Raw genomic sequence first — 24,622 nt, 5'->3', positions numbered from 1 at the left:
GAAATGCCTGCAAAGTCCTCGCACCGGGTTTCTGTTTCTCCTAAAAGCCCTGTCTAGCCATAAACGCCACTTCCATGGGAGTTTTTCTCTGTCCTTCCGCCCAGCCAGAAACGTGCTTTCTCTCAGTTTTCACGGCGACTTCCCAAAAGGAGGCCTAGGGAACAAGGGGCCGGACAAGCCAGGGCAGGGGGCAGAGGGCAGGGGGCAGCGCCACGGCCCGGGTTTCCGGGGGGCTGGGCCTACCTGAGGCTTCCCAGGGCGTGGACCCCGCACTCCGGGGCCGGGCCTACCTGGGGCGTCCCAGGGCACGGACCCCGCAGGGCGGGCCGGGCCTCCAGAGGCGCCCTCCCGTTCCCGTCACACAGGCAATCGGCAATCGGCCCCCTAGGCCTAAGCGTGGCCTCGAGCGACGCCTCACGGACCCCACCGCCTCCTTCCTCTTGTTCCGCGGGCAGCCGCAGCCCCCAGTGGAAGGGCCGTCGCAGCCCCGCCGGCGGCCTCCTCCCCAGGGGCCAGGCCCGTCTAAAGCCACCGGCCTCGGGCCAGGGCTGGTGTGGAAACTGCAAAACGGGCCCCGCTCCCGGCGCTCCCCAAGGAAGCGAGGTCTCCCCGGGTCGGGTCGGGAGGCGGCGGCACCCGCGGCAGACGGGGGGGGGGGGGGAGGGACCCCCAAGGGGACAACCACTACCTTTCCCACGACGTGCCTCTCCCGGTGGAACCAGCGCAGGCGGCAGGGACGCGGGCGGGCGCCAGCGAGCGGGGCGAGGTGCGCAGCTCCGGCGGAAGGTTCTGGAAGCCCTGGCTGGGCATGCGCAGTGCGCGCCCCGCCCCCGGGGAGCAGGCGGCGCTCCGCAGGCGCAGGCGCAGTGCGAAGCCGCCCGGGCCGGAGCCGTGCTCTCCGTCTCCTCCCGCTCCCTGCGCCTGGCCTTACTGGGCGCCTGCTGCGTGCCGGGCGCGGGCTCGGCGTCGAGTCTCAAGCGCCTCCCTTGTTGCGGCAGAAAGATGTTAACCGGAGGAGCCCAGATCCGTCTAACATTGCCTCGACGCGGGCTGGAGGACAGGCGCGGGCGCCCTGAGAGCGTGGGGGGGCCGGACCAAGCCGGGCCAGGGAGGTCTCCAGGGGGCATGCCGGCCTGGACGGCCAAGGTGGGCAAGACGCCTGGGCAGCGGTGGGCAGGCCGAGCAGGCGGCGCCCGCAGGCAGGGAGGCGGCGACCAGAGGCAGCGCGGTGGGAAGGAGCCGGGTCCCTGAGGCCCAGAGGAAGGAAAGGCTGATGGAGCGGCTGTGCCAGAGGAGCCGGGAGAGTGGGCAGGCCGGCGTGCTGGGCCCCGGTCTTTATTCCAGGAAATGTTCGTCTTTCTTTCTTCGCTAGAAAGGATGGTCACTAGCTCTGTGATGCTTTGGAGTTGATAATGCGTTGTTGCCATAATTTTAACAACCTGTGAGGTTAGTCACCGTTTTCCCAGCTGAGGGAGCTGAGGCTTACAGAAGTGAAGCGTTTTGCACAGTCATGAAGTAGCAAAGCTGGACCTGCGCCCACCTCCACCTTGGGCATGGTCATAGTCATTACCAAAATTAAACATAACCAAATAAATAAGCTGTATGACTTCAGGTTTTCTTCAAAAAGATTTCTGTGATGTTGTACTTAAGTATTAATAATCTGTCTAGAAACCAGTCCAAAAATGTGCACCATGTAAGAGAAAATACTAATATGTCTTCCCCCCTTACTTTACAGTATGCATTCTCAGTTGGGCAGGTGGGGAGTGTTGTCCTGAAGGGGACAAAATTGGTTCCTAGGGGGAGTAAAAAAAAAAAATCTTGGGTATTAACAATAATCAGTGCCACACCAAAGTTCAACCCTACCCAACAAAACCGTATTTCTTAATACTGTCATATGTTGCTTAACAACTGGAATACATTCTGAGAAATGTGTTATTGGGCAATTTCATCATGGTTAGAACATCATAGTGCACTTAGACGAACCTAGAGGGTATAGCCTAATGTTCACCTAGGCTACAGGAGTACCTGGGAGATACTTGCAGGTCTGGTTCCAGATGGCCACAATAAAGCAGGTAACAAACACAATCAAGTCATAATCTTTTTGCTAGTGAGGGGCTTGCCTTCAGTTTGTAAAAAATGCAACACCTGTGAAGTACAGTAAAGCCAAGCACAATAAAATGAAGTACGCCTGTCTATGGTAGAGCCTGTTGTCCCAGGATACAAGCTTGTACAGCATGTTACTGTACTGAGTTGTTGGGAGCTGGTGACGTGTCTGGACGTGGTCCACGCCACCTGAGGGCCTGGAGCCAGGGACTCCACATGGTCCAGGTGGCCTGAGGGCCTGGAGCCAGGGACTCCACCCTCCCGGCAGGTTCCTGTGGGGAGCCGAAATGAACATAGTTACACAGGTCTGAGCTCATGCAGGAGGCAGGATGTTTACGCTGAAAGTGTGTTTATGCAGCCTGGGAAGAACTGCTTTGTATCACCCTCACTTCCTTACCAGTTGTTTGTTACTCACTATTTAATAAAGGCATTGAAGCCATTTGAGGCTGCACCTCATTGGAGGGCAGCCCTCCTGATCCCATAACTTTGTCTCTTTAATTCCCATCACTCACACTCAGGTTTGTTCGTCCTTCAGGCTGGTTCCTGACACTGAGTACTGTAGGCAATTATAATAACACAATGGTAAGTATTTGTGTGTCTAAACACATCTAAACATAGAAAAGGCACAGTAAAAATAGAGTATTCAAGATAAAAAATAGTAGGTCTCTATAGGACACTTATGAATGAAGTGTGCAGGACTAGAAGTTTTTCTGGGTGAGTGGTGAGTGAATGTAAAGGTCTAGAACATTACTGTACACTACGGTAGACTTTATAAACACTGTACACTTAGACTACACCAAATTTATTTTTTAAACTTCTTCAATAATAACCTTGACTTACTATAACTTTCTAACTTTATAAACCTTTTATTTTTTTAAACTTTTGACTCTTTTATAACACATTAAAATACAAATACTTTGTACGGCTGTACAAAGATATTTTCTTTATATCCCTATTCTGTAAGCTTTTTCCATTAAAAATTTTTTTTAACTTTTTTTTAAAAACTAAGACACAAACATACCCGATAGCCTAGACCTACACAGGGTCAGGATTATTAATATCATTGTCTTTCAACTTTACATCTTGTCCCACTGCAAGGGAGAGTCTTCAGGGGCAGTAAAACACATGGAGCTGTCCTCTCCTATGGTAACAATGCCTTTTTCTGGAATTCCTCCTAAAGGGCCTGCCTGAAGCTCTTGAGGTGTCACTCTTCAGAAATATGTTCATATGGTTCGCTTCTTTTTTTCATCACAAATTTGCTTGTAAGCAGATACTGCACCATGAACATTCCTCTTGTCAGCAAAAAGGAGACTTGAACTTTTGTAGATTTAAAAAAAGTTTTTTTTATTTGGGCCCATTTGAGGACACGCCAAAGAGCAGAGTTCCAAGAAACCTTTGAACAGTGCTCCAACTTGAGGAAAGTGAGGGGTGCTTATATAGGCAGGACAAAGAAAAGGAGCTGTACACGAGCTGTTTTAGCTGCATACATTCAAGGGTGAACAGTTGTTTTTATTTTTTTATTTTTTAAAAAATATATCTTTATTGATTTCAGAGAGAAGAAGGGAGAGGGAGAAAGATAGAAACATCAGTGATGAGTCATTGATCGCCCCCTGCACGCCCCCAGCTGGGGACAGAGCCCGCAACCCAGGCATGTGCCCTGACTGGAAATTGAACCGCAATCTCCTGGATCCCAGGCTGACGCTCAACGGCTGAGCCACACCCGGCCTTGTTTGTTTGTAATTTAGCTTTATTTTATTTAGTCATTATATTGCTTTCATTTTTCTCTTCCAAACACTTAAGATAATATAAGTTCTTTGGTTAATCTCTCCCCACCCACTCACCCACCTCCACCTTCCCTCTGAGATTTGTCAGTCTGTTCATGCTTATATGCCTCTGGATCTAATTTTTACCAGGTGAAGACAGTGTACAGACAGGGTAGGATCATCAAGCATCTGGAGTTGGGAGTCATGGGAAGGAGTCTGGAAGCAATTATTTCTACATTTTTATCAGGCTATAGAAAGAATAGGCACTGCCTTCTATAATCATTTATCTTTTTAATTGGAACTGTTGGAAAGCATACATGGCTGGTCCCTCGGATGGCCTTGGTTAGGAATTGACTGTATTCCTTTGGTTACTGATCAAGTTGGAGCGGCAGCTTAGACACCCTTTCCTTTCTCGCTCTCTATTAATGAAAACCTTTTGGTGTTGAGGTTCATGTTTTCAGACTTTATAAGGAGCTTGCTAAGGTCTACAAAAGCTTCTGCTAAGCACTTCACTGAATTTTCTTGAGGTTTCTTATTTTTCTTCTTCAGTGGTTTCCTTTGCTCTTCCCTCTTCTTCAGCTGTGTGTTCCTGTTCCAGTCCCAACAATTCCTTCTATGTCAGTCCCTCAGGAAAAACTTCTAAGAGCTCCTCAGTCTCATCCTCACCCACACTCAGGGTAAAATTGTTTACCCACCTTGCCCGGGCCCGTGTTTCCCAGTGCTTAGAGCGTCGACCGGCGCACCAAAGGGTCTCGGGTTCACTTCCAACCACAGCCTTGTTGGTTTTTGCAACCTTTATACTATCACATTACAACAACTACATCACGAGGATATAGGAATTTTTCAGCTCCATTAAAATCTTACCGGACCTCCGTCATATATGCAGTTTGTTGTTGACCAAAACATCATTACGTAGTGCATGACTGTTTAATTATTTTCTTTAGGGAGGAATTCAATTTAATTTAAAATGTTTTACCCTCATCCAAGGATATGTGTATTGATTTTAGAGAGAGAAGGAGAGAGAGAGAAAGAAACATTGATGTGAGAGAGAAACATTGGTCAGTTGCCTCCCATATGTGCCCTGACTAGGGATTGAACCTGCAACCTAGGTATGTACCCTGACTGGGAATCAAACCCACAACCTTTTTGGTGTATGGGACAACGCTCCCACCAACCGAGTCAACCAGCCAGGGCATAATTTAATTTAAATTTAAGTTAATTTAAATTTAATTCACCTCAGGAGAGGCATTAATAAAAAAGGTTGAGAAACATTGTTCTACAATAATGGAACCTCCAAGTTTTAGTGGATCAACCAGAATAAAGGTCACATTTCTTAACTTCCCCTGCAGCTAGGTGTGACCATGTGAATAAGTTCTGGCTTATGAGAGGCTATGGAAAGCGACGAGTGCAACTTCTAGGATGGATCTAAAAAGGAGGGACAAGCTCTTTTCTGCCTTCCCACCACCCTGTACTTGGAAAGCAGACATGGTGGCAAAGCCCCCTTGGGCCATGTGCAGGAGGGCAGCAAGCTAGAGATGGCAGTGAATCAGTGAGAGAGAGCCAGGAGACCTCGTGACACAGAACCGCCATACACTTTAATCCACCTGCCTCTGTCAGGAGAAATCCACTTTTATCTTAATTAACCCATGGGCTGCCTCCCACACGCACCCTGCAGGGGATCAGACCTGCAGCCTGGGTATGTGCCCTGACTGGGAACTGAACCTGCGACCTTTAGGTGTACGGGACATGCTCCAACACACTGAGCCACACCGGCCGGGGCATTACTCTCTCGCTCTTTTTTTTTTTTTAATTGTGGTTAAAAAAACCAAACACACATAACATGAAATTGACCATCTTAACCATTTCTAAGTATACAGTTAAGTAGTCTTAAGTATATTCACAGGTTGTACAACAGATCTCTAGAACTGTTTCATTTTGCAGTACTGAAAGTCTACATCCACTGAAGACTAATTTCACTTCACACTTCTCCCCAGCCCTTGGCAACCACCCTTCTACTTTCTGTTTCTAAGATTTGACTTTAGATACTTCAGATGAATATTTGTCCTTTTGTGACTTCCTATTTCACTTAGCATAATCTCCGTGAGGTTCATCTATGTTGTGGCATGGGACAAGATTTCCTTCTTTTTTAAGGCTGCCTAAAATTCCATTGCATGTACATAGCACACGTTCTTCATGCATTCATTGTCAATGGACGTTTGGGTCACTTCGCCTTTACAACTAGGCTGTTGTGAATAATGCTGCCATGAACATGGGTGTGCAAGTATCTGAGAGCTGCCTTTGAATTCTTTTGGACCTATTGCCAGATGTGGAATTGCTGGATCATACAGTTCTATTGTTGATGTTGTGAGGAGCCTCCACATTCTTTCCCATAATGGTAGCACCATTTTATAGTCCCACCAATAGTGCACAAGGGTTCCAGCTTCTCCACATCCTCACCAACAGTTGTTATTTTCTACTTTTTATAGTGGTATCCTGATGAACATGAGATTATATATCATTGTGGCTTTGATTTGCATTTCCATCTTTTATGTTTATGATGTTGAGCATCTTTTCATGTGCTTATTGGCCATTTGTATATCTTCTTTAGATAAATGTCTGTTCGGATCTTTTCCCATTTTTAAATTGTTTTTTGTTGCTGTGTTGTAGGATTTTCTTATATATTCTGGATATTAACTCCTTATCAGATATATGTTTTGCAATTATTTTCTCCCATTCCATAGGTTGTTTTTCACTCTGATGATTGTTTTCTTTGATGCAAGCAAAGAAGTTTTTAGGTTTGATATAGTCCCATTTGTCTGTTTTCAACTGGTCCCTTATTCTAACTAATCTAACCATTAAAAATAATAATAAACTGTAGAAGCAATGGCAAAAAAACCCCAAAAAGCCCACTGAAAACAAAAAACAAAGTGAGTTTATCACAGTAGAAAATGACCTGGTCCTGGAGGAAATTAAGAAGCTTTTTAATTTATCACAGATTAAGAAAAAATAAATCTAGCCATATATTATAGAAATAGTAACAAAATTTGAAAAGTGTGTTACATATCTGGACTTTAATGTTTCCCATCTGGAAACCACATCTCCAACTCTTGTTGTATGATATTATTATAGTCATTAAACCTATTGTTCACCAGGTGAGCAACTGGGTGAGTCTGCCACTGATACTGGTTTCACATCCTTTACTATAAATCACCCATTTATGTGAAATGGAAATAAAACATGCAGAAATTCCCTTGGATCTGAGAGTAGGATTTCCCCTAGCACAACTGTTTATGGTCAATTTCTCTAGATCAGCCAGGAATACTAGCCAATCAGATTTAGGAGGAAAAAGGCTTTCCTGTATAAATATGGTTCCCAAGAACATGTTCTCTAAAGAATTTCTCAGGCTTGAAATCAGTAGAACTCCATTCTACCGCCATGAAGAAAAGTGGTGTTCCTCTCCTTTTGGGTATCATCTTCATGACTCTGATGGGAGTTCAAGGTAAGAGGTTCAGAGCTGTATTAGGCTAGTAAAGTCAGAGATAAAAGTAAAAGCCTCTTGATTTTGCGCAGTAGAGGTGATTGCAGTGCACACATCAGGAAGTGATATGAGTCACTCATAAAAGCTTCTCAGTGATGTGATTATCCAAAGTTCATATCTTAGACTTGCCAAGTCAAAAATGTCTTCTCAGTCTTGGGGTGTGAATTCCTGGCATGTTGTAAATGTTAAATAAATGTTTGTTGAACTGGGCGATAATGAGATTAAAGATTGTCTCTTAAGTTATTTTTGTCACTCTGATATTGTTTCTTGATAAGTATGTCTGTGCTTAACCAATTAAAGGTCCAATAATCACAGAAATTGTTTTTAACCTGTTTATGATCTACTGTTGTTACCTTGAGCAGATTAGTGAACTTTTCTGGACTTCAGTTTCCTCGGCTGTAAAATGGAGATTTTATAGTTATGCCTTTTCTACCTACCTCACAATATATGTCATATAGTAAGCACTGAGTAAATAAATATATGTTGAGTGAATGAAAGAATTAAGGAATGAAAATAGTGTATTTCAAAGAAGTTCCAGAAGTTTAAAGCACTGTTGAAAAGCAAAAGCAAGGGAGGTGGTGGTAACTGGTTATTACATGTAGAGCTTTCTGTCTAAACCAACACCAGCTGCATTCTAGTAAGGTCATATAATAAAGGGCTTTGGGAATTGCTTAGGAAGCTGTGTTCCACCTAGCACACACTAATTAGGTATGCATGTGTCTGGCCTGCAATAGGCGTTTATTAAATGTGTGAAAATCTTTTTTCCTAAGATTGTAGAATATGGTAATCAAGAGCAGTGCCTTGGGACTCAAGCTCTGTACCTGCCCTGTAAAAGCTGAATGACTTTGTTCTTTACCTAACTTCTCTGAACTTGAGCTTCTTTGTCTATAAGATGAAGGTAATACCTACTCCAAAGTCTGTGGTAATGAGTATTAGACACTCAGTAAGTGATAGTAATAACCATCATTAAGTCAAATGTATCATTTTGGTGGATCGCCTAAATTGAGACATCGCCCTAAACCGGTGTGTGCTATCCATTCTCTTTCCCTTAGGATCCCCAGTAATGAAGAAGGGACGCTGTTTCTGCATCAACACCAACCAAGGACTGATCCACTTAAAATCCTTAAAGGACCTTAGACAGTTTTCTCCAAGCCCTTCTTGTGAAAAAACGGAAATCATGTAAGTAAAATCTCATCCAACACACATGCATCCTGTTGGCAGAAACATTAAATTTAGTGTGATCATTAACCTCAAATGCTTGCCGGTACAGACACTTAAAATTCAGATTGTTGTTCCTCTGCAAATCTGGCCTACTTCTTTCTTTTCTAAAAAACAAACAAACAAAAAAAACCAAGTAATTTCTGGTAGAGATTAGGAACAAAGGGTGACATATTACAAAAGTAATACGTGTTGATTTTAGAAAATGTTTACTGCAGATAACCCAAAAAATTAAAATAAATATTATTTATAATCCTGCCATCCAGTGACAAATACTGTTAACTTCTTGGTATGTAGCTTTCCAGATCTCTCTCATTTGCTTTGTGTGTACATACATAGACACAAAATACTAGTATATATGCATATATGTATAAATACAATATATATACACAAAAATAAAATTATACCCTTCATATTGTTTCATAATCTGCTTTTTCATTAACACTATATCATGAGCATTTCTTCATATCAGTAAATTTTCTGTAATATCATTTTTTTCTAATGTCATTTTTTGAATCCTCACTGGAGGATATTTTTCCATTTATTTTTATTTTTTTAGTTTTTAGAAAGAATGAAAAGGAGGGGTGAAGGGAGGGAGGGAGGAGAGAGAGAGAGAGAAAGAGAGAGAGAAACATCTATGTGAGAGAGACACATTGATTGCACGGGCCCCAACTGGGGCCAGGGATGGAACCTGCAACCTAGGTTTGTGCCCTTGACGAAGGAATTGAACCTGTGACCCTTTGGTCTGTGGACTGATGCTGTAACCACTGAACAACACCGGCCAGGGCTAATAATGTCATTTTTAATGGCCAAATTATATTCTATCATGTGGATGTACCATAATCTATATGACCAATGCTTAAATGTAGGTTATTTCTAATTTTTTGCTATTGAAATCAAATTATTATGGCAATATTGTACTTTAGATTCTTTCCTATTAATACCTTTCTAGAGATTAGAATTGCTAAATTAAAGTATATGCATACTTTAAGTCTTTCAAAGTCTAAATCAAGGATGATGTGTAGAAGGCTACTCTTAGTCTCAGATTATACTGCGAAATTAAAGGAAAAAATCTTTGAATTATTTCTGGAGAGTCTGCTATAAGTAATTTTTTAAAAATTCAACCAGTCTATTGATTTTTTAAAAAATTTTTATTATTGAAAGTATTATAGATGTTCCCCTCTTTCTTTTGTGGACCTCCTTCATTTTAGGATAACATTTCATTATGTTTTAAGTAGTTTCATTAGAAAATTTGGCAAAATTCATGCTGATTTTCATTGTTTCTGGAAAAAAGTAGGTATATTGATAGCTTTTCTATGTGCTTCTTCCATTAAGCTTAAATAGCTATTTCCAGAATAAAATAACCAATATCACCTTTATACAAATTTCTCCCATTGCATATACCTGTTGGATTTTTAAAATTTATGGTTATATGCTATCCTAGAAATTTACCTAAGTCCGCTCACTCATTTAGAAAATGGAAAGGCAGGAGAAAGACTGGAAGCCTCAGATGCTTAGAGTGATGACACAAGTACACTGTAATTGGGAAATTGAATTCTGAGGATAAGAGGAAGCATTTAAATTATTAAAAGTTAAAACCATGTTGCTATTTCCTTGACAGCGCTACATTGAGGAGCGGGGATCAAATATGTCTAAATCCAGATTCAACCAAGGTGAAGAAATTGATTCAAGAGTGGGAGAAACAGGTTGGTGAAAAGAAGGAACAAAATTTTCTTTCTCTTAGAAATTAACTTTGGAAGACAAAGAATCTGTGTAGTTCCTTTAAAGGTACATTTTTCAAATATTATTGTGCTGCTATTTTGAAGGATAAGTAGTTCACCAGGAGGGCAAGGACATTGTGGAAAAAGAGTAGACTCTTGAGAGCTTGCCATGTTCAGGGAGCCTCAAGTAATGTGTGTGGAGTTTGTATGGAGGGAATTAAGGGACTGAGGTCAAAAAGTAGACCGGGACAGAGTGGGAAGGCTCCCGTGTGACATGCTAAGGAGTTATGTTTGAAGAGGGCCACAGCATTTGTAGCCGGGAGTGTGGCTTCCAGAGTCTGACAGACTAGTGGTTCTGTCACATACTAGCTGTGCAACTTCGGGCAAGTCACCCTCTCCGAGCCTCAGCCTCCCCAGAGGTAAAAAGTAGATGATAATAGTACCAACCTCAGAAGGTTGCACCTGGGACAGTTAGGCCGTAAGCAGGGTTGGAGTGAGGGTAGAAATAAGCCAGGAGAATGGACGAGACCAATTAGAAGGCTGTTGCCCCCTCCTCGAAGTGGGTGAAGTAGAGAGAATCAAAAGGAGCCCCTCTGAGAGCAAAGCAACTTGAAACCGGTTTTGAGGGTGAAGAAGGGCCTCAGTCTGGAAAGTTCAGATGTAATATGAGAGAGGAAAAATGGGAAGATAAAGAAACATTGCCCCTCTCCACCTCTCCTTGCAGGTCAGCCAAAAGAAAAAACAGAAGAAAGGAAGAAAAATATCAAAAAAGCAGAAACTTCTAAAAGTTAAACCACCTCAACGTCCTCATCAAAAGAAGACTGCATAAGCAACAACTTTACCCACAAGTATTTTGTGTTTAAAAGGTTCATTTTAATGATACTGAAATAATTCCAATAGGGGATGGCGCCTTAATCTATAAGCTTGTTGATCTAACTAGAAATTATACAGCATCATTATAAAATTGTAATTAAAGCCAGAAAGTGGCTTTTAAAGTCCAAACGTTACAAATTGTTAGAGGCTACAGTTGTCTTTAGTCTTCCGCCTATAGCCAGCTGAATTTCATTATACTTAAGAGCACGCTGTTAGTGACACCCACATGTGGACAAATGCCCACACAATCACATCTCACACACAACAGCTGCCGGGGAGAGCAGCCCTAGGCTTCCAAGACCACAACCTGCAGTTTCCGGGGAGTGTTCTGAGTCACACGTCAGCATGCCCCAGCTGGTTGGCTTGCTGGTAAGCCAAGCAGTTTGGAATTGAGCTGGACCTCACCAAACGGCCGTGGCCATCAGCATCTGTATTTGAATCCGCCTATAGGCCTCACATGCAATGTATCTGAGAGGGAAATGCTGGTTGTTCATGGGGACCACCACAGGAGAACACTAGCACATAGCTTTCAGAACCTTCTCTCTCACTTTTGAGGCCATGCGACCCAATCTTGCCTTGCCAGGCTGAGCACTTTATTTCTACTGTTCCCCTTTGCTTCCGTCAAGCCAGTTCCTCCCTGTCCTACCACAGTTCAGTGCTTCGTAGGCCATGATCTTGCTGACCTGGATCTACTCTTTTCTCATTACTTCCCCGACACCCCACAGGAATACCTTCTTCTCCCACTCACCTTCACTTGACCCAGGCTTCAAGATTCAGTTCAATCTTACCTCTTAAATAAAACCTTCTGGACACTTGGATTAGCTTAACACTCGTATTTCACTTGTGTCCACATTGCACAGGTGAGCACTTCATTATTTCCTAATTATTTTTTGTGTTCTCTCTCCAGCGTCTTAAGGGCAAGGGCCACAGTTTATTTCCCTGAATCTACCACTGTGTCTCATATACTGTGGAACTAGGTTTTGAATAATTTCTTAATTGCAGTTGTTACAGGTAGAAGGGAAACCAGGCCATCTCTTCAGACCAGGAGCTGGCTACCTATTGGCTACTCAATATTGCGTAACCCCTGGTGACCTCATACCTTCCGACCATTGTCCCTACAGGCATCTGGGGTGATACAACATCCTTGTCTTATGACAGGATGTTAACTTGGCCTCTTGAGTGGATAAGAAGGAAATGTTTAAACATTTATGGATATTCTGAGCTGTTTTTATAAAATACACAGGGTGCCTAGAATCACAGAATCTTACAGTGGTAATCTTACAAGGTGCTTTGGAAACCAACCAGTGTCCAAACTTTCCCCACCCCATACAAAAACTCCTTCAGTACCATTCCTGACAAGCCTCAGTTTTCTATGATATGACAAGAAAGCCACCAACATCCTTTTGAAAACTCATTTTAGGTAAATATGAATGTCATTGTCATTAAATGTCATTAAACTTTTTTCAGAGTTTGTACAGTACTGTGATTATTGATTACCTCACCAGGTCTTATGAAGAAAGGAGGTATTAAGATACCAACAGCTAGAGGGAGCAGCAAATCATGTTAGTGGAGACATGGCTGGTAGGTGCTCACTTACCCTCTGCAGGGCTTAGAAACTCTCTTAAAGAGGAGATTCGGTAAACTATGTAAGACAGGATGTCTTTGGCCAGAATTTAAACATATAACGCCCAAATTTTGTTACTCTTTACACCACAGATGATTTTTCAGTGCTGTGCAGTGGTGATCTCACCCAACAGCATCCTATCTAATCACAAAACTCTAGCTCCTTCCATGTAACTTTTCTGAAAAATCTAAATGTTCCCTAATTTGAGAGTCTGGGACCCAGTTGTCATGCATCTCATAGGTAAAGTAGACTAACTAATAACCAGAAACCATATGTTATGACATGTGCATGATAACCATCATTCATATATACATGTATACTCTCTAAGTGAATAATTAACTTCAAAGCAGTATTGGCATATATACCTTGTACTCTGAAATAGTTTCATTGTTAAATGACAGTGGTATCAATAAATGGACCATTAATCAGAAAACAAATCTTGATTTTTTTTTTAGTATCTTGAACATATACCTCAACTATGCAGGCTTAACAATAATTCTCACATGTCTTTACTCATTTGCTTTCATCTCAGATAAGGTGTAATTGAGATAAAGCCATGGGAGCCCTTTAAAGGGCTCTTTGGAGACAGGAAAAAAAAACTTCTATGGAAAATTTGACAACAATGCCTTATAACAACTTTGACTTATAAAAGTTATGTGAAATGAAATTTATTTCTTAATCCTGAAGGATAATTCTATTCCAATGAGATATACACCCAGGAAACAAACAAAAATGTCCTCTTTTCTATGTTCTGAAAGTATGTATTTTTAAAATATAACGCCATAGTGGTTATGGTAGAGATCTAGGCATAAGATAAGTTAAGAGACAGAAAATTTGGGCTGGAGATATTACGCAGTGTGGACTCTAAGAAGGTTGAGAGTGGACAAAGAATATCAGCCTGGCCTGGCCAGCATGGTGCAGTGGTTGAGCATCAGCCTATGAACTGGGAGGTCACGGTTTGATTCCTGGTCAGGGCACATGCTCAGGTTGCGGGCTTGATTCTTAATGAGAGGCAGCCGATCAATGACTCTCTCTCATCATTGCTCTTTCTGTCTCTCCCTCTTCCTTCTTCTCTCTGAAATCAATAAAAACATATTAAAAATAAAAAAATAAAAGAATATCAGCCTGGTACATTTGAGGTACACTTGGGAGGCCAGACAGGTGTGGCATTTGGGCAGGTAGCAGCTGCTGATTGTGGACATGACTAACCACAAGGGCCTTAACCTGAAAGACAGCAGGATTCTAGATTCTGAGATATCTGGGTTAAGGTCAAAAGCCCACCACTTATTAGTTGTGTGACCTTGGTTCACTTATACTATTTAACCTCCTTGTGCACCAGTTTCCTCATTCAGGATTGTTCTGAGGAAAAGGCCCAGCATAGATCTTGGTGCAGAGAAAGTGCTTCTTGTCATTTCCACCCTTCTCTTACCTCTGTGTCCCTTCCTTGCAACGAAGGGTGTTCCACATCATACACAGAGAAATGTTTCCAGGACTGAAAAAGTTTGTTGGAGGAGTGAGATTAAACGCCTGACTGACCAGTGTTTCTTATCTGTATGTTTATACTCAAAGTGCAGGCCATCATTGTCTCTAGGCTACCATAATAGCCTCCTATTTTTCCTGTTGCCCCTTCCCTTCTAATTTAACCTTCCCTCCTTTCCTTCATGACAGCCAGAATGATCCTCTCGAAGGATAACTCACAGAATACCACCACCTTGCTTAAAATCCAGTAATTTAGAGTTAAGTCAATCATACCACAGTCTACCAAGCCATATGTGAGTTAAGCTCTGTCTGCTCTCTGACCACACTCCCTCTATTCTCCCCTCATTTATTGAGCCCCAGCCTCCCCTTCTTTCTGTCAAGCACACTGAGTTCATTTCCTTCTCAGGGCCTTTGTGTACGCTGTTCCCTGTTGTACTGGGTTGTGCCATATCAGCTTGGTTAAGCTGGGAACTGTGCTTCCAAGAATCCCCTTCCCTGTGTGAGATTTATAAAAGAAATGTAGGAGTGGCCATTACTCTTGATTAGGTAAAATGACAGACACCTTCGTATCCATGGGTCCCAGCTTACCCTTACTCTTGTCCGCATTCACCTTGTTTTCATGGCTGTTGGCCTCATGACCAACAATGGTCCCAGGCCCTCCACCAGATCTTGGAAGTTTACCCACAGAAACTGTAGTTACACAGAAGCAACAGCTTCCCACAGGCCCCTAGCAATCCCTGTTTGGCAGTTGGACAGGCTTGGCTTCTTGGATTTTTCTTGTGAGCTCTTACGTGTCCCAACTGTACCAGTGCTTCTGATGGCTTCGTCAGCGAATCTTTCTCCAATCCCTTGGCTGTCCTCCCAGACGTTCCCTTCTTGAGATCCTCCCTCATCTGTGTAAGTTCTGATTCCTGCAGTAAGTCCTTTACTTCCATAATGCTCAGAGTGGCTCTGCTTCCCTAACTGATACCGGAGCCTGAAATCCTCTCCTTTGCATGGCTATTCCCACCTCATCATTTGAGTTTCAGCTTAGATGTCACCTCACAGTCTCCTTCCTTATCACCCTTAGTGAAATGGCAGTCCTCTCCCAGGCCCTCTTAGTGCAGTGCTTTCCAAAGTGGGGGGATGCTCCCTATGGGGTGGATGAAGTGAGAATATAACATTCATTAAAACATATATTTGAACATAATATAGCTGACATTCTAACAAATAAAAAAGAACTGAAGATTACTGTAGCTCTGAACCCCGCACTTGATACTGGCATCTTCAGTTAATGCATTTGTCTGGCCGTGGTCTGTCACAGGCTGATTCCCTGCAGAAAACTGAGAATTCCACAACTGGGAGGGACTGGCATGTGCCCTCATTCAGGCAGTCACTTTCTGCCCATTGCGACAATGGGTTGCCACTACTGTGGCACAGTCCTCTTCGGCTAATTCTAAACTAAAACCAGGATTATGAAGATTATAAGACAGATTGCTAACTAAACTAAACTTTATGAAACAGGCAAGCGGTTTTAAAGATTCCTACTAAGAAAGCCATATGAAAGGTAATACTAATAATGAAAATTAAACTAACAAAAGAATAAACATACATGCAGGGGATGCCTATGATAATTTTGCCTGAAAGGGCACACAATTTTTAAAAATCTTGTGGCTTTAGTCTGTTTCATTCCCTTTTATCATAATCAGATGAATCAATGATTCTGAAATTGTCTTTTTAAAATATTTACATCGTTATAAACATTAAGTTTCTTCACTGCAGAAAACATTGTCCTTGTCACCACTGCCTAGAGCAGTACCTGGCAAGAAGCAATATAAATATATATATAATGTATCTTTATTGATCTCAGAGAGAGGAAAGGAGAGGGAGAGAGAGATATAGAAACAATGATGAGAGAGTCACTGATCGGCTGCCTCCTGCACACCCCCAACTGGGGATCGAGCTCACAACCCAGGCATGTGCCCTGACCGGGAATTGAACCGCGATCACCTGGATCCTAGGTCGATGCTCAGCTGTTGAGCCACGCCTGGCCAGGCCTATATATTTTTAGTTGACTGATACATGCTTCACCCTAAATATTTTTCCAGACCTTTTCCAAATCAGTCTGAACTACTCTTACCGTGGTCATCCAAACCTAACTATGTTCACTTTGCCCTCAGCTGTGCTCATGCTTTTATTCATCTGCTCCCCTCTACAGCCCCCCAATCTATCTGACCCTCGCCTACACATGATTCAAGTCCTGCTTTTTCATGACTCTGTCCCAGAATGCTCCTGGTCACACTGAAATCCTCTGCCTGTGACTTCCCTTCCATAAAGTGATTGTATTAAGACTTGTTCTCTGATATAAAATTTAAATTATTTTGCTATACCAGAAAGCAGTTTGTATCTAAACAAAGTTTATATAGAGAGCAATTGGTAAAGAAATCAGTAAAACTATTTAATCTGTAAACTGTACTTTTGATTTTAAATGCCAGTGTTATCTCGATCAGTTAAATAGGAGAAAGGTATTTCTTGACCCTTTCTGGGAAATGGAAATTTGCTTTCTTATTAGAAAGAAATATAAAGAGAGAGACTGCAACCGCAGGTGCTTTCATGTACCATCACTTTCCTTTTGGGCCTGTCTAGAGACAAGATGAAATTGAGAAATATAACCGGGCTGCCTTCCAATGCTGATAAGGAGTTAATAATCTCCTAGTTGAAAAGATCACCTGAGGCACTTTTTAAAATCCTCACCCAAGGATGTGTTTAGTGATTTTAGAGAGGGGGAAGGAGGGAGGGGGAAATAAACATCTGTCAGTTGCCTCCTGTAAGCACCAAGACCAGGGGTCAAACCCGAAACCCAGGTATGTGCCCTGACCAGGAACAGAACCTACACCCTTTTGGTGTATGGGACGGCATTCCAACCAAGCCACCAGCCAGAACAACCAGAGGCATTTTGGCCACAAGTTAGTTGAAAGTTCAAAGGAAGGTTTTTGACCCGACATTTTAGGGAAGTTCATAAATCTCAAAGGGGCACTCAAATTGAAGTCTATGAATAAGATTATGAACTGGGGTAAATTGGTAAAAGATTAGAGGGAAAGATGTTCAATTGTACATAACTATTTGCTTTCTTTAAAAGTCTGCTATACAGCCCGGCCCACGTGGCTCAGCGGCTGAGCATCGACCTAGGATCCAGGAGATCGCAGTTCAATTCCCGGTCAGGGCACATGCCTGGGTTGCAGGCTCGATCCCCAGCAGGGGGTGTGCAGGAGGCATCGGATCAATGACTCATCATTGATGTTTCTCTCTCTCTCCCTTCCACTCTCTGAAATCAATTTAAAAAACATATTTTTAAAAAAAGTTTGCTATACAAATAAAGAAATCTCATTCTTTAAATATAGTTCTTCATTATACTGTTTCAAGTTGACTGTTTTCATAAACAATGTTTTTTAAAAAAGAAAAGCACTTGCCCCAGCCAGTGTGGCTCAGTTGATTGGAGTGTCATCCCACACACCAAAATGTTACGGGTTTGATTCCTGGTCAGGGCGCATACTTGGGTTCCAAGTTCAGCCCCCAGCCAGGACGTGTACAGGAGGCAACCGATCCATGTTTCTATCTCACATCAATGTTTCTCTTTCTCCCTTCCTCTCTCTGCAATCAGAGAGAGGAATTTTTTTTAAATTCATTTTTAAAAAAAGGAAAGCGCTCTCCCTCTCTGGAGTACACCCTGAGCCTTTCCTGACCCCCTACTCTTCCCCGCAGCTCTTTAAAAAAAAAAAAAAAGGAAAGAGTTGCTGGTATCTCCATCTCCAGGTAACGCGAGGCCTTGGCCTCTGCCTCTGCGTGGAGTGTAGGACCAAGTAGACCCAGCCACCTCCCATCAGCTTTCCTTAACCATTGGAGTAGACAACCTGAACTTCCTCCAGGAGCAACTAAACATCAAAATCAGTAAGTGTGGGAGAAATGTCAGAGTAAACCATATAACACAGAGAAAAAAATACATTGTCACTTAAAAAGAGAAATGCCAGCAATCACTTCTACAATATTAAAAGCAGCAGAATTTACCTCAGGGTAGATGTCTCTTTTTAAATTTTTATTTTATTTTAGAGAGAGGCAGAGGAAAGGAGAGAGAGAGAGAAACATCTATTTGTTGTTCCACTTATTTATGCATTCCTTGGTTGACTCTTGTGTGCCCCTGACCAGGGATCAAACCCACAACCTCAACTGACCAAAGGAGGAGCCCACACCTTGGTGTATTGGGATGATGCTCTAACCAACTGAACGATCGGGCCAGGGCCAGGGTGGGTGTCTCTTGTTTGAGGCCTTTGATTAGGGTCAGACTGGCTAGGAGTTTTCATGGAATGCAACTTAAAGCAAAAATGAGTTCGATTTCTCTGTATGATAACAGGAATGATCTCCGGCAGCCAGGGAGTATGTTGGGGATCCTGGAACAGCAAAAAGAGGCGGCAGCGGATGAACACAGGTGGGGACTGTAAAAATGATAGCAGCCTGGAGTAAAGGCACACGACCAGTGAGAAACATCCTGTGGTGGGACAACCAGCTTTACACTGCTGTGTAACATTCAGTTTTCAATATCAGCCTTCCTGAGACTCTGGAAATATTGGGAAAAGTTTGGATTTCTCATTACTGGTGGAATAGAGACTTAAGTCTCTTTATTTGGATATTGAAGGTAACTCCAGAAAGCTAGAAAACTTTGGGGCCACCTGGGCTATGTGGCAGCCATGGAGGTGTGCTGCTTGGATCACCCTTCAACAAAGCACTTGCTGTTCAGCCACGAGGAGGGCAATCGGCTGACACCCTCTAGCTGACTCACAGAGAAGAGACTCACCTCAGGTTTCAAGCAGAGGCCAGGTTCAAGCAATCTCCAGCCAATGACTAAGTATAGAAGGGATACTAGGGACTGATCATTTCTGCCCAATACAGGACTCCTCTGATGGGCAATCTTTAATCAGGTGCTCCCCCTTGGGTTCACTAAGATTTTCTCAGACCTCCATCCCAGTCTGGGGCAGTCTTTGTCCAATTCTGCTTTTCCTCACTTTTATTTTCATAAGGGCTTCCTCCAATAAACTTCTTGAACATCCGATTGTCTCAGTGACTACTTCCCAGAGAACCTAAATGACACAGATTACTTACAACATAATTTTTATTTTGAGCAATAAGTGTTAGCTGCTATTATTTTTATTATTACCTCATATTGCCTCAAACACAGACTTTTAACACTGGGAGAAGCCTTAGAGATGGGCATACAACCAGGAGCCTGGAAATCAAGAGACTGGAGTATGTTTCTGGTCCTGCCACTCACCGGCTGAGTAGCCTTAACCAGTCTTATGACCTCTCTGAGCAGCAGTTTCTCATCTGAAAACTGAAGAATGAGAGACTATGATCTCTAAGGTTTCTCTAAGGTTTCCCCAGAAACATTATCCCCTTTCATGGTCTGTTCGGTATACCACAGTTTTTGCTTAATAGATACCCGACGGCTTAACTTGGCCACCTTTTATAGCAATGCTCCCTGTACTCCTTTAAATATATTCATATTTTAAAATAACTTCCATGTGTAACTAGTTTAGGACTGCCAGAATATGAAAAGGGCTCTTCTCTGGGCTTAAGTTATTTCATTAACAATGAGAAGGAAATCAGAAGACTCCAAATGGATTTCATTCTTTATTTTCTATCAAATGTAATGCCACATAATGTCCAGGTAGTTCCCACATTGCTCCATCCCTCTCCTTGAAGGTAAGTTTCTCTAATTGTCCAGTTACCCCTGTGGGTCTCGAAGGTTGGGGGCAGACAACAGAGGGGATGCTGTTCCTTTTGTAATGAAATCCGGGAGGAGAGTATAACCAGGAGCACATTCCAGGGGGACGGGGGGGGGGGGGGGGGGTTGTTCTCACCACTTTTATTTCCTGAAGTAAATAGAATTCTTGAGGACCTCTCACCACAACTTTCATATCATTTGGGTTACAGAGGAACCAGTTTCTTCATAATAATTTCTAGAAATACAAAAGCAAGCAAGCATGATTTGTAAGCAAAGAAAGAAATAGGGAATTTATACACATTACCCGTTCTCTCCCACGTTGTAACTTGTCTTCTGAAAAGGGACCAACAAATCCTCACATACCTGTCTTAGAAATAAAATTTAAAACGCTAGCCATAACCTACTACACTTCCCATGAGACAGAAAAATTATACGATGGTATTAGAAGATCTTGGGTCCCAGGATGGTAATTTTCCTATAGAGTTCCCGTAACAGTGAAAATCAGGAACACCCAAACTCAATCACATTAATAGTCTTTACATAGTCTAAATTAATCCTGTAGTAACAGCAGATCATACAGAACAAAGCAGTGAGAGGCACCAGGTTCATCCCACACGCCCAAGAAATTTGGCAAAAGAATAAGGGCAAGCTGTTCCTGCCATCCATTCGTGAGGTTAAATAATGACATCCGGTGTGGCAGTCTATCACCAAAGGAGCTAGTTGTCCCCTCTCCATTCACAAAATGATTAAAGACCTTTCACAGCCAACCAAGACGTTACCATGCTTTGAGGTTTTAAGTGTAAAGATACAGAAAATAAAACCATTAAATGGTTCTTGAGAGACATGTTGACTTTAAGAACTTGGCTATGATGGTTTAAGAGGGAAAAAAATCAAAGAAAGATGATGGAACTAGTCCCTGTTGAGCTTGGAGTTGACAGATTTGTCTAAAGGCAGACCCAGTAACTCTCACTGTCCGCAGAGAGGAAAGGATAGAAGGAACTGGGGGCAAAACTCACATGAAGCTGGAGGGGGGGCAGGGAGAGGGGGGCAAGAAGAAAGAACAGTAAGAAATTAAACTAGCCTTCAAAAGAACTAAGATTTCTTCTGGTATGTGGTCATTTTGCAAAAAGCTATCATTTTCTTGTTAAAAAGAAAAGCACGGGCTCCCTCTAGTGGCTACACTAAGTTTTTAAAAACAATATATTTTTACTAGAAATATACACTTGCCGGACTTTTCTGAACATAGTCAATATCATTGGTTTCTAGTGAGAGCGACAATAACTAGGATTCACATATTAGTTACCTACTGATTTTGAGATTTCAACTGTGGATGTCTCAGATGTTTTAATTTCTTACTTTAATAAGTGCCACGACCCTCGTGGGGAAGTGGGGGATCCTGAGAGAGAGCGACGGGAGATTAAGAAATACACAGAGACCTAGAAGACAGTTAAAGCTGGGGCCGGGTGGGACACTGCCCTTGGATGGAGAGACAGTGACCCCAAGTAAGATCAGCGTCTTTATTATACACATCAAGGTAACAATTCTTCAAGGAAACTGCAGGTAGCTGAAAGGGACAAACACAATCCCTTGGCAAGCTTTCTCAGAACATACTGCTTTGCTGCGCCCAGAACAACATCTTGGGGATTTTCTGTTGTTATACGCTGCACCCACTGTACATGGAAGCTGGCACCCGACTGTTTTTTGGCTGATCACATGTCCTAGCCTTTGGCAGGACATGTTGCACGCAAGCATAGCTCTGCTCAAGCCAGCATGTCAGCCTACACAATGGACGGGGGAACCTGTATCTAGCACGGCTCTGCCTCTGCCCCGGACAAGGTCCCTCAGGGTCTTCAGGGCACAGCCTTGCTCCTGCCCGAGTCCCGGCCAGCCTCCAGGTTCAGCTGCTCTCCACAAACAAGTCACGCTATTGAAGGATTGGAAGAGACTAGAGGTGGTTCATTCATTCATTTGACAGATATTAACTGATTACCTACTATTTGCCATGCGTTGCTCCAAATGTGGATAGGGCAGTGAGCAAGACAAAATCCTCATTAAACTCATAATCTAGTGCAGAATGACAGACAACACTCAAGGCCCCTAGTCTAGGCTCCTTCAATAAAGACATTTTTAATCCATTTGAGTTCAGATATTATGATCCACTTTATAATTATAATAGGGTCTCCTTTGCAAAGGTATAAAGGATATTTTCTCTTCTAGAATAACTTCAGGTTAAAAACAATTTGTGGATCAGAAAAAGATGGAAATTTCCTTTGCCAAATCAAGACTAAATATAGAAATGAATATGGTGTCAATCTGGCTAATATATATTAAACATATGCACATCACATTACACATAATATAGCCATTATTTACCATTTAAAAAATGCATCTGAAGTAAATCACTCTAAATACATACAGCTGTCCTCAGTATATGTAGAGGATCGGTTACAGGACCTCCTGCAGATACCAAAATCCATAGGTGCTCCAATCCCTTATGTAAAACGGCATAGTATTTACATATAACCGACACAGATCCGCCTATATACTTTAAATCACCTCTTTAGTATTCACAATAACTAATAGTGTAAATTGTTGTTATACCATATTGCTTAGGAAATGATGACAAGAAAAGTCTGTCCATGTTTACTACAGATGCAACCATCACTTGTAATTAGCTATGTAGAACATGTCAACACCACCACAACATTTTTTTCAAATATTTTCCATCTTTGGTTGGTTGAATCCAAGGATAAGGAACCCATGGACATGGGTGGCGGACAGTATTCAGTTAGCCACTCTCAGCCTTAATTTTTTCATCTATGTATAAAACAAACCCCCGCCTTCATGGTGTTTTGGGGTAAAATGAGCTGACATAAATGCCCTCCTTAGACTAGCATGTAAAGGCTTTTATCCCAACTCACTCTCCTTATCTCCATTTCTGCTGTACGCTCCCCTTCCAACCTTCAGTAACACCGAACTTCTGGCCATTCCTTAAATCCACTAGACTTCCGAGCCTTTGTGCCTTTATACAGGCTATTTTCTTTATTTAGAGAGTCTTTCTTTCCCTCCTGCAGAACAAGTCCTCATCTTTCAGGATTTCAATCAGATACTACCAAAAACTTTGAAACATTCTGATTCTTCTAAGCTGGTTTGTCCTCTCTATTGTTTCCACTGATCTATTGTAAGAACCCTTTTATTCACTTTAAATGAGTTAATCTAGTTGTTTCCCTTATTAATCTGTGAGTTTCTTGAGGGCAAATGCCCACGCCTTATTTATTTTTGTATCCTAGCACCTACCTGACATATTGATTGTGAATAAAAGCCTGTAACATAGCCTGAGTGTTTTATTCACAAGTCACATTTTGGTAGCTCCCGATGAATATTCACAGCACATAAGCTTATGATTTTGACAGGAATTATATTAAAGAATTTCAACATATTTTGCTTTGAGAATGCTTTTTTCCCTCACGAACACAACTGAACCATTTTTTTTAATTGTATTTATGAATGTTTTTAAATATTATTGCTTACATTTCTTAATAACTACACAAGTACTTGATTCAATGATTAATAAATAGAAGTCATTTTCCAAAATGCAGCTGAAAAACGGATGGTGGCTCGCACAGCATTCCTGATTTTGTGTGCGCTCAGATGTGACTAGAGTCGTCTTGTTTTTGGCTGGGTTACAGATGACCTTGCCTGAAGCTGGTGTTCTGAGAAATTGCTTATTTCAAGCAGGGGAACACCCCTGTGCACGCACTAATACCAACTGAGTGGCCAGCTGCCAGCTGCCAGGCCCCTCTCTCCTTTCCTCCCTGTTACCATCAAGGGGCCTGGGCTGAAACCCCAGCTGCCTCGCCAGCTGACTTTGGGCGGCCACGGGTCGGGGGCTGTTTCCTCGCCTGTCAAGTGCGGATAATTCCAATACCTACTTTGGACGGCTGTCCTGGGGACTAAAGGAGTTAGTCCCGCCAAGTGCCCGGCACGGGGCGGGTGGGTCAAGCGTATTTCGCGTCACCAGCACCCTACCTCACGCACGCATTCACCACGTGTTTATTTTTGCACTGAGGCTGCATGAACGTATTCTCTCCGGATTGCCAGCATCTAAATGTAAAATTCTGGCCGGAGAGTACTCACAAATGTATCATAGTGACTGACATTCAAGTACAAGTTAATCTGCACTTTAAACCAAACACTACACTTTTCGTCCAGTCCGCAGCCCTCCCCTTACCTGGGTCACGGCGGTTAAACCCAGCAGAAGCCTCCCCAGTGTACGCCTCCCACGGCTCCTTAAGCCAGGAGCGTGCCCGCCACTCCCCGGGGATATCGTTAGCTTCTAACTTCAGGCTGTGGGATTGTAAAAACCAAGCAGACTAGTAATCCTCATCTGTTTCAAAAGAGCGCGTGGGGATGGCGAAATAAACGGACGTGTGTGGAAACCGCCTCGGCGTTTCAGGGCGTCTGGGAAACCACCGAGAGCCGCGGCCGTCGGCCGAGGCGTAAAAACGTCGTAAAAGCCGCCACCGAGCATTACGGCAGCGCAGGGAA

At 42.7% G+C, this 24,622-nt stretch overlaps 2 protein-coding genes across 5 annotated transcripts in view; one reads left to right on the top strand and one right to left on the bottom strand.

Annotated features, from left to right (window-relative positions):
* ART3 (ADP-ribosyltransferase 3 (inactive)) overlaps positions 1–24,561 on the bottom strand; it is a 108,174-nt gene extending 83,613 nt beyond the window's left edge. For 2 of the 4 annotated variants that reach the window (XM_081158332.1, XM_081158336.1), the window contains exons 1-2: positions 24,306–24,561; positions 20,211–20,309 (exon numbers count right to left, since the gene is read on the bottom strand). In XM_081158332.1, coding sequence (XP_081014458.1) covers positions 20,211–20,267 — 57 coding nt within the window. In that variant the 5' untranslated portion in view covers positions 20,268–20,309; positions 24,306–24,561. The remainder of the gene's footprint in view (positions 1–20,210; positions 20,310–24,305) is intronic. The other 2 variants (XM_081158341.1, XM_081158335.1) reach the window with 1 other exon arrangement.
* CXCL9 (C-X-C motif chemokine ligand 9) lies at positions 7,220–13,269 on the top strand. The gene is made up of 4 exons (XM_081158452.1): positions 7,220–7,365; positions 8,457–8,583; positions 10,244–10,328; positions 11,068–13,269. The coding sequence occupies exons 1-4, from the start codon at positions 7,302–7,304 to the stop codon at positions 11,170–11,172; spliced, it is 381 nt and encodes a 126-aa protein (XP_081014578.1). The 5' UTR covers positions 7,220–7,301; the 3' UTR covers positions 11,173–13,269.
* Positions 24,562–24,622: the final 61 nt, after the last annotated feature.

This window comes from Miniopterus schreibersii, assembly GCF_964146895.1.
Source record: "Miniopterus schreibersii genome assembly, chromosome: 1".
In the NCBI taxonomy this organism is placed as follows: Eukaryota; Metazoa; Chordata; class Mammalia; order Chiroptera; family Miniopteridae; genus Miniopterus; species Miniopterus schreibersii.
The sequence above is the reverse complement of the archived record's forward strand: the minus strand, read 5'-3'. Positions and strand labels throughout refer to the sequence as shown.

Excerpts from the sequence above, each read along its gene's own strand:
- CXCL9 (XM_081158452.1), top strand. The coding sequence starts at position 7,302 with ATGAAGAAAAGTGGTGTTCCTCTCCTTTTGGGTATCATCTTCATGACT. Across the intron at positions 7,366-8,456 it reads GACTCTGATGGGAGTTCAAG|GATCCCCAGTAATGAAGAAG; the intron begins GTAAGAGGTTCA and ends TCTTTCCCTTAG. Across the intron at positions 8,584-10,243 it reads TGTGAAAAAACGGAAATCAT|CGCTACATTGAGGAGCGGGG; the intron begins GTAAGTAAAATC and ends TTTCCTTGACAG.